The 15,240-nt window shown below is 33.4% G+C and overlaps 1 protein-coding gene across 3 annotated transcripts; it reads right to left on the bottom strand.

The window, feature by feature from the left end:
- Positions 1-2,596: 2,596 nt before the first annotated feature.
- LOC126767865 (pyruvate kinase-like) lies at positions 2,597-14,637 on the bottom strand. Of its 3 annotated transcripts, none has more exons than XM_050485565.1 (5): positions 8,175-8,276; positions 7,782-7,946; positions 3,647-5,042; positions 3,426-3,582; positions 2,597-2,904 (listed from the first exon to the last, which is right to left on the bottom strand). In XM_050485565.1, exons 2-5 carry the CDS (start codon positions 7,821-7,823, stop codon positions 2,892-2,894), a joined length of 1,608 nt encoding a protein of 535 aa, XP_050341522.1. In that variant the 5' UTR covers positions 7,824-7,946; positions 8,175-8,276; the 3' UTR covers positions 2,597-2,891. The 3 variants fall into 3 exon arrangements, with proteins under 3 accessions (XP_050341522.1, XP_050341521.1, XP_050341523.1); XM_050485564.1 differs by having other exon boundaries at positions 8,137-8,238; XM_050485566.1 differs by lacking the exons at positions 7,782-7,946; positions 8,175-8,276 and adding an exon at positions 14,493-14,637.
- Positions 14,638-15,240: the final 603 nt, after the last annotated feature.

The raw sequence follows: 15,240 nt of genomic DNA, 5'->3' as shown, positions 1-15,240 counted from the left end.
ACAGCTAAGTTCGCGGGGAACCCAGCACTGACAATGCGCATCGGGAGTGTGTCGTCTTGGACGCACATCTATATTCTTTACTATGTTTATGGAAGTTAGAGGAGAATACCAGTAATTTTTTGTAAGAGTGTTGGTACGAATGCGGCAGTGTGCAAAGATTTGTTTTAATATCTTTGTTGTTACTAAATTTGTTTAATTTTTTATATTGTATTATCGGTATTCTTGTTGGTTGGAAGTTGGATCTAAGTACGCATTGATAAAGTGCAATCGGTTCACTACGGTTCACTGCAATTCTTCTGAGAGTATGAACGAGTGAACCTTGTCGTATTCAGTAGATCGATTCCACTATAATTGAGGGCGCATTTTCTCGAATTTCGCAAATAAACTACTTCGGCTTAGAATTTTGGTTTTGCGGCATTTATCTTTCTTGTGATGGTGAAATAAATTTATCCAAAAAATCGAGTTGATAGTCAACGTTACTCATGAATAGACCCGCTTATACTACATTTCTTGTATTATCACCTCGAGATAGGCTCCTGGGCAACCGCTTAATCCAATTTTCCATTTTATAAGCCCCAGCTTGCCTTCAGTGCATTCATCGCACTTAGTATTTTTCGGTATTGGTCTATTGATACGAATGTTGCATCGACTGGCTTCATACCCAAAACACTAAGCAAAATATGTTGAGTCGATCCATAAGTGTTGAGATTTCCAGCTGTCTCTCTTATGACAACATGGTGATTTTCAAGCACTCTTTCCTTAACTTTTTTGATGTCATCGACATTAGGATAAGTGTATGGACGACTTAAATAAGGCAAGTTTTCGTTTATTTCGAGACCTTCTCTGAATGCTTTGTGCCACTCAAATACTGGCATTCGTGATAAAATAAACTCTTCAAAATACTTCTGGAGATCAAACTTTACACATATATATAAAAAAACGTTGCATCAATTTAAGAAAAAAGATTATAACAGTTCGATTTGCGCATGCGGTTTACGCGAACCAGTCCGGGTCATTTTTGATATGATATTAGATAACGGTAGCTCCTTTTCCATTCTGTTGGTATCGGCCTTAAACCTCACAGGATAGCCTGAAAGAGTTAAGAGAAGATTGATATTCTCTATTTTTTTTTTAATTTGAATTTTCTTCCTACATCTCAAATAAATACTTGGGGTATTCACAACGTGTCATAAAGCATCGTAAAATCATACATTTTTATACTAGTTTAAACTAGTTTAGATTGCATACTAAAATAAATACAACTCTGTACGCTATGTTTTCGGATCGTTATAACTTTAGGAATAGTTGGAGCAGATCGGCTGGTTGAATATTGCTATTATCTATATTTTAGTAGAATTTTTTATACCCTACAACAAAGATTAATAATTATCGCAGCTCAGCTTGACTCGGTAACCCTAGAATTAGCGATAATTGAAAAAAGTGACCACCGTTTAAGCATCGAAATTTAAAAGAAGATATGTTTTTTCAAACGTTTAAAGTAATCTTTATTATCACTCTTAAGGATACATTTTGACATTTTTTATATATTTTTTTTTACATTATTTCTTTCAAATGTTCGCCACTGATACGTTTTAGATTGTCTATCCGTTGAGTCCAATTTTCGATGACTGGCATTTCGCGTGGTAGCTGGCGAATCACGGTGTGATACTCCTATCACACGATCTTGGTGGCCAATCGGCCGCCCCAAAACGTGAAATTATCTGTCGCCGAGCTCACGATCTTCAATTTGAGGCATCAAATGGTGGGAGCGATGTGGCTTGGGAAGATATTTTGTCCGCTTTCAATTTAAGATCTCGACGTAAAATGAGCCAAGTCGTTCCATACGCTAGTTCGAGTTGCTGCGAGCGGCGCCGAATCAACTCTCCGCGGTCTTCGTGTACACTCTCGGCTACGGTTGCCATATTTTCACTGAGTTCTGGACGTGGTCTATTCAGTCGAATATTATCCTAAAATTAATGCTGGGTCTAAACATAGGTGATGGTACGCTCAGTCTCAGTATGTACAGAGAAAAATGAAAGCTTGCCGAGTATTGCAATTTTAACTTATTCAATTTTATTAATATTTACAATAATAAATAAATAAGCAAATATGTACCAATTTACGCGATTTCCTTTTGCAATTTTTCCGCTAGAGACATTATTCTATAGGTGTTAAACTTTCATCAGTGTAAATCGAAATTTCGAAAACGGAAGCGAGCGAACCATTGTTGTGAATTTAATTTGTTTGTTGGTTAAATGAAGCTATGTATATACTATATGGTATGACACAATGTCATTGGTAGCACTGGATATATACGACTGCAACGGCATTTATTGACAAAATATGAAAAGACATTTTTGACTAACCAATATTAGAGAGTGGTATCTACTGAGCGAAGGAGAAGAGTAATCTATCATGCATTGTTCCAATTAAAATATTTTCCCAGTCACTTTTGTTTTTATTAACATGCTCGTAAATAGTGTTAGATCTAGGATGATAACTTTAGTTTCGGTGCAATTTCAAGAAAGAGAAAAGAAAAGTGCGCTCACTCAATTTACATACATTTCGTACAATTTTACAGATAAATACAATAAAATTAAAGTGTTTATGTTTTATTAAAATTTGTAATTCATAACATTTAATATTCCGCTTCACTAGTGCAGGGGATAAATTAATACCAACATTCAATTACAGTAGCCTTTAAATAAATTATTTTGTAGTCCACCTTTTGGAAGGTACATTTGTATTTAATACGTGTATTTGAGTTTCACTGCAACAAGATGAAGTTGTGCGCTTGCCCCTGAGCGCTACTTAAGGTATTTTTTTCTATATATGTTTGTATGCATCTAGGTATAACTGAGTCCGAGGTAGCATTACAACGGCGATGGTCTTTATTCAATGTAACTGTGGAAAGAAATCGAAAAAATGACACGTTAAATTTATTAACTTCAAATAATAACTAAGAGAAGATAGAGTTACCAATTATGCAAAAAATAAATAAATTTGTGGTTATGTGTTAAAGTAGCTTAAGTTGAGTTATGACTTTATTAAAGTTATAAAAAAAATCAAGGGATGTTCATTAGCGCTACTTTTCGAAAAATTTAAAATTTTAATTTTCATATTTTTATTTATTTAAGCTTTAACACAACGTCGACCTTCGCTGCTTTAACATATTTCCACACATATTTTACCAAATAAATAATTATGAGGCACTTAAAATGGCATGCATTATTTTTGGCCGTTGGTAACTCTGGTTTTTTAGTTATAAATTGCATTAACGTTATCCAAATCCTCCAATTTCCACGCAACTCAACATATCAACTTGCACTCTACTCTGTCATTCGCTACACATTACTTCCGTTATCATATCATTCACTGTTTATTCACTGCATTCACACTCTTGATTATCATCTACGTTTACGCACACAATACGCATGGTGTTTGTGAATCCAGAGCCCTGTTTCCAGCCAGTAACAATAACCACTGCATCACCAGTTTTGAGGAAACCGTTCTTCTTGCCGACCTGCACGCCGAATTGCACACGAGCATCGACATCCTTCAACCAGTCAGGTTGAGCTGGTTCTATTAAAAAATAAAATAAAATTTAAAAACTGAAATATAGTAATGTGGCAGCTCTAGTACTTACCATTGTAGACGAGAGGTATGATGCCGCGGTATAAATGCGCCTGTCTAGCGGTTTGTGGGAAGCGTGTGACCGCTAGGATTGGGCAACGTGGACGATACTTGCTAATCAAATGAGCCGACTTTCCTGAAGTCGTGATGACCACAATAGCGGCGGCCAGCGATTTTGAAGCAGCCTCAACAGCAGCAATGGCCACTGCATGGGGCGAGTCCAGAGTGGAGGTGTGTGCGGCGCGCACTAAATCGGCAAACAAATTTCTGTGCCACAAAGCTGCCTCAGCCTCTTTGCAGGTCTTTGCCATTGTCAGCACACATTCGAGTGGGTATTCACCCTTGGCGGTCTCGCCGGACAACATCACACAGTCAGCACCATCGAGAATGGCATTAGCCACATCGGAGATTTCGGCACGTGTTGGGCGTGGTTTCTTCACCATGGATTCCAACATTTGTGTAGCGCAAATGACTGGCTTGCCGGCTTTGTTGCAGCGGGCGATCATCGCCTTCTGTGCCAAGAATACCTTCTCTGGTGGAATTTCAATACCCAAATCACCACGTGCCACCATAATACCGTCGGATGCTTCAATAATCTCATCGAGATTATGCATGCCTTGTTGGTTTTCAATCTTCGAAATGATCTTGATGTTCTTGCCTTCCTCACCCAAAACACCACGGATTTCAGTAAGCGCCGCGGCATTACGGATGAATGAGGCGAAAACCATATCGACCTTCTGTTCGACACCGAATTTCAAATCAGATTTGTCCTTCTCGGACACAGCTGGCAAATCGACGGGTACACCGGGCAAATTGACACCTTTGCGTGAGCCCAAAGCGCCACCATTCTCAATTTGGCATACCAAAGCGTTGCTTTGTACTTCTTTAACAATCAACGAGATGAGACCATCATCGACGAAGACGCGATTGCCTGGTTGCACCACCTTCACGATGTTGGCATAATCAACGTAGATTGTGTCTTTGTTGCCTTTCTCGAGGTAAGCTGGGTCGGTTGACAATTTGATGGTTTCATTCCTCTTCAATTCAACCTCACCAGTGCCGCTGCCCTCAATGAGGCCAGTACGGATCTCAGGTCCCTTGGTATCCAATGCAATGGCAATTGGATATTCATAACCAATCTTCGCTGAGTAGTTCTTAGCTGCGACGCGTACGTTGGCCACAGTTTCGGCGTGGTATTCGTGTGAGCCGTGAGAGAAGTTCATGCGCGCAATATTCATGCCGGTTTCCATCATTTTCTCCAACATTTCAACGCTGCGCGAGGCAGGTCCAATGGTGCAGACGATGCCCGAGAGGCGTACATGTGGCACCGCTGAGTCGAACTGCAAGCGGCACATATGATCCAAGTGAGTCTCAGCTTCGGCAGCCATGTTTTGGGGAACTTCGTTCGTCTGTGTGCGAAAAAGTTAAAGAGAGTTGTAGAACAAATTTGGAAAAATACTAGAAATACTAAATATAGTACTAAATATTTCTATTAGTTCAGTGGCGCAATTGGAATTGATTACACCTTAACACCATTGCACTTGTATTCTAAAGTTTTTATATTTGCTTATACTCGAGTTGTTTGTTATGGTATGTTGTAAGTCTAAGAAAAAAAAAATATGTGTGCATGTTGTCAAGATCGTGATTAATTTTATTTATAATTGTCATACTCGAGATTTTTATTATTAGAACTCTCATGCTTCCGCGGCCATCACTCATCGATTAATTCTGTTGAAACATCATAGGTATAATGCATAAGTATTTAATTTCAGTTTAATTCGAGGAATTTACTTTAATAAAGCTTGTTGTGGTTTTATCTATACACATAACTGGTAGTTTAACTAATACTCATATACGTTCGTTCGAGTAGTAGCTACAAGTGGTTTAAAATAAGACATATGTCTATATTAATCACTAAAGTTAGAACTTGAGTCCATTTCGTGGATGTTAGTTTTTAATTCAAATACTTAAAATGTAAATAGACAAATTTTTGGATCGACATAACCGTTCTTTACCTAAATATTGCATAAAAGAAATGTAAATTTGTAGATTTGGTATTGAAGCGCTGGGCTTATTTATTTTTTAGTTACCAACAATTCGGACTATTAAACTCTCCTCATCTAAATATCTTCCTACTTATGCAGCACTAATATATAATTGTACAGAAAGTTGATTCCTTATAAACCGCGCAAATGAAAAAGAAAAAAAAAATATAAGTGTATAAAATATGTTAATATTTATCGGACAGTTTGTTTGTTTGCTATATGCCATAGTTGTCTGATCTGAAAACTTTACTCACAGATTGTAACGTTTCCTTGAACCTAGAATTCATGCCAAATTTCGTGAGCTTATCTTGTGAAATAAAAACATTTTCCATAAAAGAACTATAGTTTGATCGTTCAGCTTGTATGAAAGCTATATCCTATAATACAAGTAGTTCTGTGGTGGCAGTAGAGACAAATGAGCAGCTTATTAAGTACATAGTGAAGCGAATTGCAATGAAAGTCATGAAATCATTAAAAATATTTTGAACCAATTAGATGTGCCTGAACCCCAAAGTATGGGTTATTAAACGGCGATTTGTTTTTCACTCCACTCTGAATTCAATCAAACACATATTAACCACAATTTTTTCTTTGGCATCTGATACCAAATTAGAATACAAGTTACATATCGTCACCTAAAATGCATAACGTAACATCAAAAAAATCAAAACTGAGTTTCCCTAACGATTCTCTGCTTCACACTGCATATATGTAGCATAGAATTTTCAGCTTCAGCTGCCAGTTATAACCATTTTATAACCAAAACTCAAATTTTGTTTCAATATGAGTTATTTTTATTATATCGTTTTTCCTTCGCCTTTAAAAAGTGATGTTACGTTATTTTGCATTTGAAGTCACGAAATGTATGTTAGAGAGTGTGATTTTTGGCTTTCATGAGAAATAGAGCAGGGAGAAGGGTGTATGTTTATGTACTATTTCTGCAATCAATTACTTAGGACTAGTTCGAGATTAGTTTAGTGGCATACTGAACTAGCGAAACTCTTGCTTTTCTATGATTTCGAAATATATTAATATTTGCACCTACATACCGACCTATACAGTTATATAAAAGTCTACAAATGTTTGTACAAAACTACTCCTCTCTTTGTTCTCGTTGAATGTTGGCTTAAACGAAATGTGAATGACTGCGCAAGCTCTTAAACTTTTTGTGGGGTGAGTGTTCTATGCAAAGAATTCACTATACGTTGATATATCTTATATTGTATATGCAATAGATCAAGTATAGATTATTAGCGAATTCGCAAGTGCTAGGCTTTAGCGGATGAAAAACAAAATGTTCTTTTAAATTTCACGAATTTCATAATGAAACTGCCCTGAAATTTGGCAGCACCTCAATTTGGGAAGGTCGAAACAACCAGCACGTCCAGAAAACTTAATTGTCTTATGACACAAAACTATAAGCTATTTATTTTCGCCTAAAGTTTCTAATTAAGCTTAGCTAATGAATATACGATAAAACTTTTGTGACGGATTTTGCTCATGTGCCTTTACGGGCATACATATGTACATGATAACATATATATACGTACATATGTATATGCATTGTTATATGTTCCAGCCGGCTTTAGCGCAATTCTTATACAAATTTACATATATGTATACATATGTACATTTATATACATATATGTATATGTATTTGTATCATATAATGCACCCAGTTGTTTAGTTTTTAAATATTATCTGATTTCCGAGCCAACATCTGGCGCATTTATAGTTTGCAATTTTTTTGCTTATGCACTTCACTGAAACGTAACCCACTTACATACATACATACATGCAATTATACGTATTTACATATGTATGCATTTTACGATTATTTGCCTCATAAATACTAGCAATCCGGTGATAATTCTCAAACTCACGAAATTGCATGACCTTAAGTCAAGGTCAATAGAAATGCAATTCTCGGCACTTCGTTGTAGTGTACAACGAAACTTACGCCTCGCCAACGCCGCCAACACTCATATTACGAACTGTGATTGTGTAATCGTGTAAATTTTGCGATTTTTCCTTTTTTACGATTTATTTTTGCATTTGTTGCACTGCAATTTATTATAATTTTTTTTTTTGAGAGCAAAATACCTTTAGCTTTGGTGCAACATCGTAAATTGTTGTATGAACCATTTTGGATGTTATACGTTGATTTAATAAAATACAGTTATGAAGTTTTTTGCGATTACGCTTAGCCGGAAATGGAGCAGTTGTCACAGTGTGTCTGCAGTTGCGGTAAAACTGATTATTTCCGTCCTTTAGTAGATGCGCAGCAAAAGTATAAAAAAAGCATTTATTAAGTTTAGTTATAAACGTAATCTTGCTTTATTATCGCCTTTGTAAATATTTTAGAAAAAAAATTCTTTTAAAACTTGTGTAGAAAAGAAAAAGAAATAGAAATTTTTTACGTTTTGACAACTAAAAGAATTAAATTATAATGACTGACAAATGTGTATAATTCAAGTTTTTTTAAATCACAGCTACCGTAGAACACCGAAAACGTTTTACAAGTGCACTGTTTAACTCGCTTCGCTCTACTACGATATGGCCATGATTACAAGAGCGTGATGAGCAATGAAAAGTCGCTTGAGACAGTTTAGCATTGGGGTTGGGGGTAATGAATCGTTGGGAAAGTGGCTTTCGGGCGCCGTGCAAAACCACCACAATTTACAACAATGTTTAGTCATATACCCATTGCATTGGTAATATCGAATATGTTCTACGTTACGTTAGCTTATTGTCGGCGCTAAGCAATTCGGTCAAAAGAGAGTGCAGGAGAGCGAGAGCGCCTGCGGCTGCGGATGCTTTTGCGCAGAGCAGAACTTTTTGTACCCTTAGTGAGTTCAAGTGGAGAGGAAATAAAAGTTGCTTCTACAAAGGAAAAAGATATGCACACAATTACATATTTACATACAAACAATTGTACGTGTAGATATGCTTGTGTATCTGCAACTGCTACTGCATGACATTTAGAATTTTCTGAAAAGTTTTGGGGTTGTTGAAACGTGTTTTGAGCAGTTCGCCTTTAAGAGAAAATTGTAGAGCTTTTTTGTAGGTAGTATGTATGTATGTATGTCGGTATGTGTTGTTGCTAGGACAGCTTTTTATGTGCATGGCTAAATGTTTAAACATACAAAGACATACGATGTATGTACATTTGTAGCTAATTTGTGTGTGTTTTAGCTATTATTCATTTATATCGAGTGATCACAATGCCTACAATAAAAGCCGGCTGATAAATATATAACTATAATACATATGTACATATGTAGGTGTGCTTGTGCACTTGCCAATATTATATTTTATATTTATTTATCGCTGAGTGGTATTAATGTAAATAACCTACCGAGATATGATCGGCTATTAAATTTCCTGGTGCCGAAGCTATAGTATATTACTACAGGGTGGCCAGATATGTTAAGATGGTAACGTCCGCTTGTGTATCTCAAAAACTATTTTTTTTAGAAATATGTATCAATATTGAATGTACATACTATGCATCCTTATTCTAATGTCCTCACAAAAATCTCAACTCTGACTATTGTGAGTTTTTTGAATTTTGTGAGGTTTACCATATTCTGGCGTAAATTCGAAAACCCAAATGCTCACAATTCTGTGATGTCTGAAACATTTGGTCAAAAATCAAAATTTTAACTCTATCATCTATTCATCTTTGTTATAACAACACATATTGTACATTAAATTCTGTTAATGTACATACATATACATATTTATTAAAAAGAAAAACAAGCAGAATACCTCAAGGAAATTAAATTATAATACAAATTATTTTATTTCGAAGAATTAAAATATTTTTGACATAAAAGACATCCATAATAGTCAATTAGTAAATTTTCATTATTATTGACAATCCAGTAATTGACTTTTTGTAATCATTTCTTTTGAGTCGTAAAGAATTATTTCAATAACAATTTTTAACAAGAAAAAACGTTAACTTCGGCTGCATCAAAGCTAATATACGATCTGAACAATTTCTTCGGAGATTACATTGTTGTCTTAAAAAATAATCTATACCAAATTTCGTGAATCTTGTCAATTGTGAAAGTTTTTCATACAAGAACTTGATTCCGATATCAGTTTATAAATGGCAGCTATATGTTATAGTGGTCCGATATCGGCCGTTCCGACAAATGAGCAGCTTCTTGAAGAGAAAATGACGATATCTTAAAAACTGAGGGACTATATCGTATATATACAGACGGACGGACGGACAGACGGACATGGCTAAATCGACTCAGCTCAACATACTGATCTTTTATATATGTATATATATACTTTATACGATCTCCGACGCTTCCTTCTGGGTGTTACAAACTTCGTGACCCTGTTCAGGGTATAATAAAAAGAAGAATTAAATTATCTTTATAGAGATCGGTAATGAGAACTTCTTTTTTCATCATGTTCTGTGTACTGATTTCCATGTAAATGAAGTTTATGCGGACGTCCAGGCCGAGTTATCTGTTCTTTTTCGATATCGTTCCGTACAGAATGAGCTCCAAAATGAGAATAAGTAAAATTAACAGCGACACCGGATCCCTCACATCAAAACTAGCTTTGTCCTCAACTAATAATCATTAGAACAACTGTGAACATCTGCTTCTTGGAATTTTCAACAATACAAAGTCTACAATGTAAGGGAATTTAAAAGTTATATTATTATACGAGAAATACTTGAAATCACATCCCAAAATTTTGTGATATATCCTTAAAGGATACTAACATTTTATGAAAAAACAAAAAATGATTTTTTCAAAATTTTTTAAATTTTATCCGTTCTTAAGGGACACAATAAAATTTGAAAAGAATATTTAAACTTTTTTTTTAATTAGGCTTTTAAGGTATAGCCATTCAATTCTAATAGCTCGATCAGTTTATCCCCAAATATCTTTAAAAAAATTTTTTGAATTTGCTGTAGTTTACTTATTCCACTCACTTTCAAATTTTTCTGTCCATACAATGACCAAACAGTTTTTTGTCCAAATAATTAAAAATCGGATTTTCGCAGGCAAAAACGAACATTATATGTAAAATTCAACTTGTTTTCAACGCCGCCATTTAGCATTGTGATCACTCGATTTTTTTCCCGTAGGTCATTGTACGATAATATCTATTAGTCAATTGCAAATCCGCCAATTTGCACCAAGTTTCAAGTTAATTTAATTTTTTAACATACATCAATACCAGATCTCAAATAATTTAATTTGTTTCAATTCATATTCGTTAATAACTCTCCAATTTAAATCAATTTCATATCATCTTCCATTGACTTTCACTTAATTTAAAACGATTTGTTATGACATTATATTATTTTGTCGCACCCAATTGTGATTTACTGTATTTCTTATGTACCTACATACACTTAATTTTGTTTATTAACTTTCAATTTGAGTTATTTTATTTACACTAGTTTATTATATTTGATGTATGTAATCTAAAACGTAGACATTTTGTTTCATTTATAATTTTGATTTTTTTAAATTATAAATAATAATATTTTATTTTATAAATATAATATAATATAATATATTTCACTTAATGTTATTAAATTGCATTCGTTTTAATAGCTCATTTTAGTGATATAATTCTCCCACATGTCTGAGAGAAAATGAAAGTTTAACAGCAACAACACTGACCTTAGTGATTCTAAATTGAATTCAGCATGCATTCGATTATATTATCTTGAGTTATTAAACCGAAATAAAGTGCTGATCTATGCCACGATTGAAAACAAAAAAAAAATGGAACGAGCATCGGCTGACATGTTTGTTTACTGGAAATTTTTTTTATGTCAAAATCAGCTGTTCTCCGTATGTCAATGCCTCATTAATTCATAAATTAGAGTAATTAACTGATAACAAAATTGAACGCCTGATTGTCATAATCAGTTGGAAAATATATTAACGTAGCACATTTTTATGTAACACATACAAATTTACTCATGTACATACATACGTAAGAGTATATAATATTATTCACTGTATAGTCTTAAAACGACCTTGGTTTTTTGCTTCTTGAGAGGGTTGACATCAATTGTGTTCCGAATATATACATACGCATATGTGTACCGTGTATGTACGTAACCACGTCACTTCGAATTAGGTACATTTTCTGCTTTGATGGAAAGTTTAGACACGAGAACAGCGCATGGTCATATGGAAGCAAGAGAAATGTGAATGTAGCTTTTAGAAAAAGTTTCCGTATGACTTATCTCTTTGGTAGAAAAAGAGCATGGCATGGCAGTGCTGCCAGATTTTTTAAATAACCATTGTGTAAGTTTATTTGTAAACTTATGGGGGATTTTGGACTTTTTTGTTTTGGACTTCTATTTTTGTTCTTTTAATGTTTAGTTTAGTATCTCATTTTGAAGGTTTTGCGCAAAGGGGGAGGGGCTTTCTATTTTTAATGAATGGAGCTGTTCTTTTGAATAAAGTGAAAGTTTTTCCATACAATTTTCACTAATTATTATAAAATTATTATTTTTTACGCGTATTTTTCAATGAATTATGACAAATTCAAAATTTGTATAATTAATAGATAACCCAACCAACCATTTATACAAGACCCTGAAAAGTGGGCAATATATTACGTCCATATAACGAAAATTTGGAATGAAAAATCGCGCGATTTTATATGGACGTATTTTGTTAATACTTTCAACCATCGATCCGAAACGAGTCCTATGTAAAGTAACCCAGATGTATATAAGACCTACCATTTTGAATTAATTTTTTTCGTTTGACAGTTCAAATTCAGTAAACATTTAAAGGAACAGTATAACACGTAATTTAAAGCTGTTTTATTTATTATTGTACATAAAATTGCAACTTAAAAATAATTTATCATTAATTCAATTAAATATATTTCAAAGAATGTATGTGTGTTATAAATTTTTTAGTGCAACAAAAACTTCAAAAGAAGAGAGCCATTGTTTGAGCAAATGTGAAAATGTGCGTTTTTTGCTTGCTTATATCTAAAAAACCAATTAACATTTAACAATAAATTTACATTTGAACCAAAGTTTAATTCATTGGCTATCCGTGCTATATAAATTTAAAAAATCCGTGCATGCATTTAAGAGGAATAAGCAATGAAAATGAGATACTAAAGTATACCCAAGTGAAAGATTATTATTTTTCTGTATTTTTCATATGACAAATTCAAAATTTGTTAATTTAGTATAACCAATTAAAAATATTTGTAGAAACATAATTTTTTTTTTCTGAAGTCAATTTAAATAAAAAAAATTGCAATATTTGCCATAATAATTATTTTCCACTCAAAAATAAGGAAGTACAATTATTAAAGTAATAACAACTGCTTGTTACAGATTTTTATATTTTTATGTTAGGCAACTCTGTTATAAAAAATCATAATTTTATGCAAAAAAAATAAATATATACATATGTATGTGCATAAATATGCTACATTAAGACAATTGAAGTATGTATGTTGCCGCAGTTGCAAGGATTAAAGGTATATACATATGTATGTATGTATGTATGTACATATTGTTTTAGGTTGCATATACAACTATACATATGTATATAAATATACGCAAATAAAGACATCAGTATAAAAAATCGTGTTCTTGAACTTGAACTGAAGTATAGGAAGCAATGCCAAAAACGTTTATTATTATGAGGTTATGTGCGTCTGTGTTCAAAATGGTAATACACGAAGTACCTAAGCGCGAAAGTATGTAAATTTAAAAACTATTATTTTTTTTATTTTTAATTATAAATTTGGAATTAACATTTTTTTAAACTGGCATTAGGGAATAAGCTTTTTTTATTTCTTAACACAGTATTTGGAACTAAAATTTATTTTTATATTTTCAATACGGTTAGATATTTGAAAATTAAATTAAGATTTTCGGGATTATAAAAAAAATTAAATGTTCATTCAATTATTAAATTAAATGATAATTCAAATATTTTTTATACATTATTTGCAACCCTGTAATTAAGGAATAATAGTGATTTATACCACAATATTGTTTCATAAAATGTAGTATTTAATCGCAATCAATTCAAGTAATATTAATTTTTTTGTATAAAAAAGTTTCATTGGCAACACTTGCATTCCTTATATTTTGTGTTAATAATTATTCGTAAGATATAGATTTTAAAACAAATTTCACACTTCGAATAATCTCTCCTAGCTGTGAGTCAATATTTTAATACGAAATGCTGAAATATGTATAATAAATACGTAACTACATATGTATGTATATATTCAGCAGCTGCTGGAAACTCATTGCGCATTTGTTGCACACCCCTGCACTGAGGCATCGCACACAGCTGAGTTGTGCCCGCTTCCAAGCGCGATGTTTTTGACTTTTATTTAACCTTTGCGCATAGGTAGGCATATGCGTTGACAGCTGTGGACGTTCAATTGTATGTACGTTACGTTGTCACGTGTGCGTCATGTTTCTCTAATTTTTTACGGAACTATGTTTTTTTTTATATACAAAAATGCTTATGTATTATATGTATATAATATAAATCACATAAAATTCAATTAAACACCAATAGTTTTTGCATAGCAATTATGCCGAAAAAGTTAGTCAAGTACCGGCAAAATCATGAAATTACAAGTCAAAGTCACACACACCAAGACACTTTCCAGTCAACACTCTACAATTTGTTTCACTTTACTAAAAATCACTTAATACTGGCAAACTTAAAGTCTTTACCAATTTGTCCAATTGGAATTGCGTAAGCATATAGAATGTAAAGTTTTTTGCTATTGGTCTAAGTGGGACATCTAACCTAAATTTACCTTAATTAAGTTATAAATGCAATTTGACAAAATGGTGTACGCTTGAGACCGGCTAATTCGTATTCAAAACCGGGAATGTGATTGCGAACTTTGTTGCTGCGATACTGAATCAACCACTTTGATCAAAAGCTGCTTGAGCACTGATTGGAAATAAAGCAGCGTAGCATACTTCCAAAGCCAGCGGCGCATGGAAACTTTACCAGTCTTCTATAGGAAAAAGCTACAAAAATGACTAAAAAGAATTTCTCACACACACACACACACACACATACATATCCATGTACTTGAAGCGAGATGGCGTGGCGGCATATATTTTTTGAGAGATTTGGGAGTATTTCCAACGAAGTATGTATGGACTGAGTAAATACTATGTACATACATTCGAGAGTCTATCGACAGATATGCGTGCTATTGACGAATCAACTTTATTGATTGCTTTATTACTATTTGATTAAACCATTTAACACGAAATTAGTAAGTTTTCGGAAAGTAAAATTATCTAAAAAGTAAATAAAACCGCTACATTTTTAACTTCAAATCAATGTGCAAATATTGTTCAGAGATAAATAATAGCACTGATTAGGCAGCAGAGAATTATAGTCTAGAAACGTTCTGTTATTGTAAGCAGCAATGTCCGGAGATTGCAGTATTAGTTAGGACAATAATTTGTTCTAAATAGAACATACAGATAATTTGCAAAAAAAAAAAAGTTTACCTTGCCAAAACTTGACTTTGAAAGATCACTCTG

Source organism: Bactrocera neohumeralis, chromosome 2 (genome assembly GCF_024586455.1).
Source record: "Bactrocera neohumeralis isolate Rockhampton chromosome 2, APGP_CSIRO_Bneo_wtdbg2-racon-allhic-juicebox.fasta_v2, whole genome shotgun sequence".
NCBI lineage: Eukaryota > Metazoa > Arthropoda > Insecta > Diptera > Tephritidae > Bactrocera > Bactrocera neohumeralis.
Note: the sequence above shows the minus strand (reverse complement) of the source record. Positions and strands in the feature narration are given on the sequence as shown.